The sequence below is a fragment of the Penaeus chinensis genome, chromosome 19 (genome assembly GCF_019202785.1).
Source record: "Penaeus chinensis breed Huanghai No. 1 chromosome 19, ASM1920278v2, whole genome shotgun sequence".
Taxonomy (NCBI): domain Eukaryota; kingdom Metazoa; phylum Arthropoda; class Malacostraca; order Decapoda; family Penaeidae; genus Penaeus; species Penaeus chinensis.
In genome coordinates, this window is record NC_061837.1 from 1,573,637 (window position 1) to 1,578,636 (window position 5,000).

The following is a 5,000-nucleotide window of genomic DNA, read 5'->3' on the forward strand; positions in this document are numbered from 1 at the left end:
CACACATAGTTATATATATATATACACACACACACACACATTCACAATTCCACTTCCACATATCTGCGTTTTCATGATTTTAAAAGCTTCAGAAAAAAAAAAAAAAAAAAAAAAAACATTAACTCTTGTTCTCATCACCAACTTTCTGTTCCCTTTCATTATCCGTCTCTTCAATGCTGCCAGAGATCTCTCCATTTTGCGTTTCATCATAAATTTAAAGAGGAGTTAATGAAAGGGAATACTGATGAAGAGGGGTATATGAAAACAACTTTTTTTTATTTGTGAATTTCGAAATTTCGGTGAAATATGAAAAGGGAGGAGGGAGGGAGAGAGAGAGAGAGAGAGAGAGAGAGAGAGAGAGAGAGAGAGAGAGAGAGAGAGAGAGAGAGAGAGAGAGAGAGAGAGAGAGAGAGAGAGAGAGAGAGAGAGAGAGAGAGAGAGAGAGAGAGAGAGAGAGAGAAAGAGAGTGAGAGAGAGAAATAGCTAGATAGATAGATAGAGATAGAGAGAGAGAGAGAGAGAGAGAGAGAGAGAGAGAGAGATAGAGAGGGAGAGAGAGAGGAGGGAGGGAAGTAGAAAGAAAAAAAGAGAAAGACAAAAAATGTAGAAAGAAAAGACAAGAAGAGAAAGAAAATTTACGAAGGAAGTATGAAAAAAGTGAGCGAGGAGAGAGGCATTAGAATAGGGGCTTGAGCTTACATCATCGCCAACACGAGTCACTGTGTTTATTCAGTCAATTCAAAGCTCAAGGTGTGTTTGCTTGCTTGTGTCAACTCTGCCTGTTAATACACACTCACGCCTGAGTTTACACATGCGCTTTCAATATCGACCGTTTCCCTTCAGAAATGTTAATCTAATTCAAAACTCTGAAAAGAAAAAAGGGAAATATAAAAGGTTTACAGCATATTGTGAATGAAATGGTAAAAGGGGGCCTAATCTATGGGGTATTTAACTTTGAAATATCACGCAATAAATTATGTGCGGGTTTACGTAAAGGTGATTAAGTGTATGCAAATGAGTGTGTTCACATTTCAGACAAATTAAAGCTCTATGTCTTGCTGTGTGGGAACCAAGTAACTGCTGGAAAAATTCTCAATATTTCTCCGGAATTACAACTTTTAATCCTTATTTTATGAACTGGCTTCTTGGTGCACCATAAATGCTTTGAAAGTGAAATTACAGTATACATCATACACATACAAACACGCCCATACATCGATATGCACGTGTGTGTTTTTGTGCGTGCATGTTATCTTTCATTCCAGAAATAACCTTCGAAGGAGATTTCATTCTCCCATAACCAAAAAATATCCTGAACAAAACGAAGGCATCTCTTTGCGCCCAGTTAATGTGTAAGTGAATGTTCATTTGATGTTGAATGTTCATGTAATTGCACTTGCTAAAGTCGAAGAGAAAATCATAGTCCATTATAGGTTGGCGATTATCAAATAGAGTGTTATGTTTCTCATTAGGGCGTGAAGAGAAGGGGAAGCATTATTGAAGGAAGCAGGGTCAGAAAAGGAGTAGATAGATGGAGAGACAGATAGACAAGCAGGAAGGAAAACACGCATATAGATATATTAGAGAGCTAGATGGTTAGAAAAGTAAGTAGAAAGAAGGAAACAGAGACATATGAGAAAAAGAGAAAGGGTAGCCAAAAGCATGGAAGAAAAACGAAATGGAAAGAGGAAGAAAAGGAAGAAAATTATAATGATAACTTCAAAATAACAAGTAAAAAATGATAAGGAAAGAGAGAGAGAGAGAGAGAGAGAGAGAGAGAGAGAGAGAGAGAGAGAGAGAGAGAGAGAGAGAGAGAGAGAGAGAGAAAGAGAGAGAGATGAGGGAATGTAATGAAATTATACAATTACACCTTTTTTTACAGGAAAATAATATTCAAAGTACTTTTACAAAATGTACTATACAGTATGTTACAGTTTCACTAGCTTTTAATTTTGCAGCTGCGTGGTTTATTCTTTTCTTTCTTTCTCTCTCTCTCTCTCTCTCTCTCTCTCTCTCTCTCTCTCTCTCTCTCTCTCTCTCTCTCTCTCTCTCTCTCTCTCTCTCTCTCTCTCTCTCTCTCTCTCTCTCTCTCTCTCTCTCTCTCTCTCTCTCTCTCTCTCTCTCTCTCTCTCCCTCTCTCTCTCTCTTTGCCCTATTCCGCCATTTTTTCAAACTCCATGTTGTGTTTCAGTGTAACGGCGATGATGGTTCTGTGCTGCGCGAGCGCGTGTGTATGTGTAATGTATGTGTATCTATGTATGTCTTAATCTGTGTGGATGTGTAAGTGTCTGTGTATGTATGTGCAATTGTCTTTCTTTGTGTGGGTGGGTGGAAGTGCGTACATGTATGTTAACGTGTGTACACACACACACACACACACACTCTCTCTCTCTCTCTCTCTCTCTCTCTCTCTCTATCTATCTATCTATCTATCAGATAAGCATATCCATCGATCTGTTTAATGATCAATTCATCAATATCTGTCTCTCTATCTATCTACCTATTCATCTACATCTGTCCATCTATCTATCTATGTATCTGTTTATATGTCTATCTATCCATCTTTCTAAAGATAGATAGATAGATAGATAGATAGAGAGATAGAGAGATAGAGAGAGAGATAGATAGATAGAGAGAGGGTGAGTGAGAGAGTTAGAGAGTTAGAGAGTTAGAGAGAGAGAGAGAGAGAGAGAGAGAGAGAGAGAGAGAGAGAGAGAGAGAGTTAGAGAGTTAGAGAGAGAATCAAACAGGTAGAGAAACAAACAAACAGAGGCAGAGAGAGCGATCCTCCCTCTAATGAAAACAAGAACCAACCATTTCTGAGCATTACATCAATCAAGGCAATCGCGTTCCTTTGCGCCCCTACAACCGACAGGAACCATTTTCGTCGAGTAATAGCAATTATAGCAATAGAAGCAGCTATTAATGCCTCTGTTACCAGTCGCCGGGGGAGAAGGAGGAAGACACTGTAGATACGAAACAGAAGATAAAAATGAGGGTTAGGATGGGAGAGGGGGATAACAGTAGTAAGTGGTATCTTTTTAACTCATTAACGACGGGCATGTCACGTACGTCCATGCCATGCTCACCGTGAGTTTACTTGTTTGATTGTTTTTACGCATAGATGGCTACACTTGTACTAAATACTGCCTCTCTCGCCCGTTTACCTTTTTTTTTTTTAATTAACGAAAATATTATACGTTATCTTATTTTGCTATTGCTAATGTTTATAACATTATAGTAATTATAATGTTTATAATAGAAATAGCACCATCGATATTCATAACACTAGTAAAAAATGCCTTTTCTCGCCAATTCAAGGAAAGGTGAAATCAGGTAAGGCAGAGCCATGTATGTGTAGAGATATTTTACAGAAAGATATAAAACATGAGCACAGCATCTTCCCCATTTTTTTATTCATATTCCCCGGTGGTAATGGGTTAACTGTGATGTTTGTATGGTAGTGTTTGTGGTTGTTAATGGTTACAATTTGTGTGTGAGGTTGGGCAACGGTATAGGTAGAGAGAGATAGACGGAAATAGATGGACAAACATACATCTAGAAAGAGATATAAGAAGATTGATCAACTGAAAGTAATCGCAAGAACTTTGCAGCTGCGTTGTCATAACACACATACATACAGAAATAAAATAGAGAAGATACAGATATCTTAAATGGTACAAAACAGTAATAGAACAAGACGGAAATAAGAGAACTCCGTGATTACAGCCTACACATTGCCTTTTTGTCATTGAGATACAACTTCATTTTTTGTATCTTTACACTAGAAGTCTGGTTGAAAAGATGCACAACTGAATCGAAGCAGTTGAGCAATTGAAGATCTTATTATCTTCAATGTGGTGGCGGTTTTGTGAATGAAACGAAGGGAAATACTGAAGAAACAGATTTTTTTTTACTTATTTGTAAAAGCAGAATATTACCACTGTCGCCAGTACCATTATCAACATCACAATTTTCTTTTTCGTCATTATTATTATCATTATCTTAACAATAGAATCGTTATCATCATCCTCATCAATTTATCATTATCATTGTCATTGAAATCAACATCATGAGCACTATTCTCCTCATCATCATTGTCAATTAAATCTATATCAGCACTATCCTTATCATCAATCTTATGTGATGACGTGGGAGAAAGCGCCTTATCTCGGGCGTATATACTGATCACTGGGTGTACTACAAACTGAAGACGCTGCCTGTTGCTTCTGTCGAGGTGTAAGGGCACGCGAGGATTGCCCTTCAGTCATACGGACCATTTGTATCCTCAGCAAAATTTGCGAAATAACTTTTAAGATAATGTATAATAGGATGAAAAAGGAAATAGCACACATGAAAGATAATTAATAAATAAACAATAACGAATAGAGAGAGAAAAAATATATATAACAATATATGATCTGAAATAATGAATAAATAAAAGATGATAATTAGTTAAAAGCAATAAATAGATGGAACACAATATAATAAATATAATAGATTAAGAAAGAAGATGACGAAGAAGAAACAGGCGAATAGGAGAGTCTAATAAGCGCTCTCATCTCCGCAGAGGATGACATGGACGACTTCAGCCTCCACGTGCAGCGCTATCGGCCGGAGGAACTGGATAAGCTCGCCAAAACGACCAAATTCTCCAGGAAGGAAATCCAACTCATCTACAGAGGGTTCAAGCAGGTGGGTTCCTCGCTCTCCCCATTCTCTCCTTATTTTCCTCTTCCTTTATTTTTCTGTTGCCTTTCTTTCTTCCTCCTCTCCCTCTCTCTCTTCCCAGGGTCCCTTTGTCTCCTTCTTCATTCTTCCTTTTCTACTTCATTTTAATTTTCCCCTCCTCCCTTCTTTTCGCATAGGCCTCTCTCTCCTCCTCCTCCCTTTTTCTACTTCCTTTTAGTTACTCCCTTTCCTCCTTCCCAGATGTTTCAAGCTTATGGGCCTTTTTCTCTCCTTACTTTCCTTATCCTTTTTCTTTTAGCTACTATTCC

At 37.9% G+C, this 5,000-nt stretch overlaps 1 protein-coding gene across 1 annotated transcript in view; it reads left to right on the top strand.

The window, feature by feature from the left end:
- The window catches only part of LOC125035234 (neuronal calcium sensor 1-like), a 17,471-nt gene that overhangs the window by 5,086 nt on the left and 7,385 nt on the right, over positions 1-5,000 (top strand). Inside the window, exons 5-6 of the mRNA XM_047627494.1 lie at positions 1,036-1,073; positions 4,571-4,695. Of these exons, the coding sequence (XP_047483450.1) occupies positions 1,036-1,073; positions 4,571-4,695 (163 nt within the window). The remainder of the gene's footprint in view (positions 1-1,035; positions 1,074-4,570; positions 4,696-5,000) is intronic.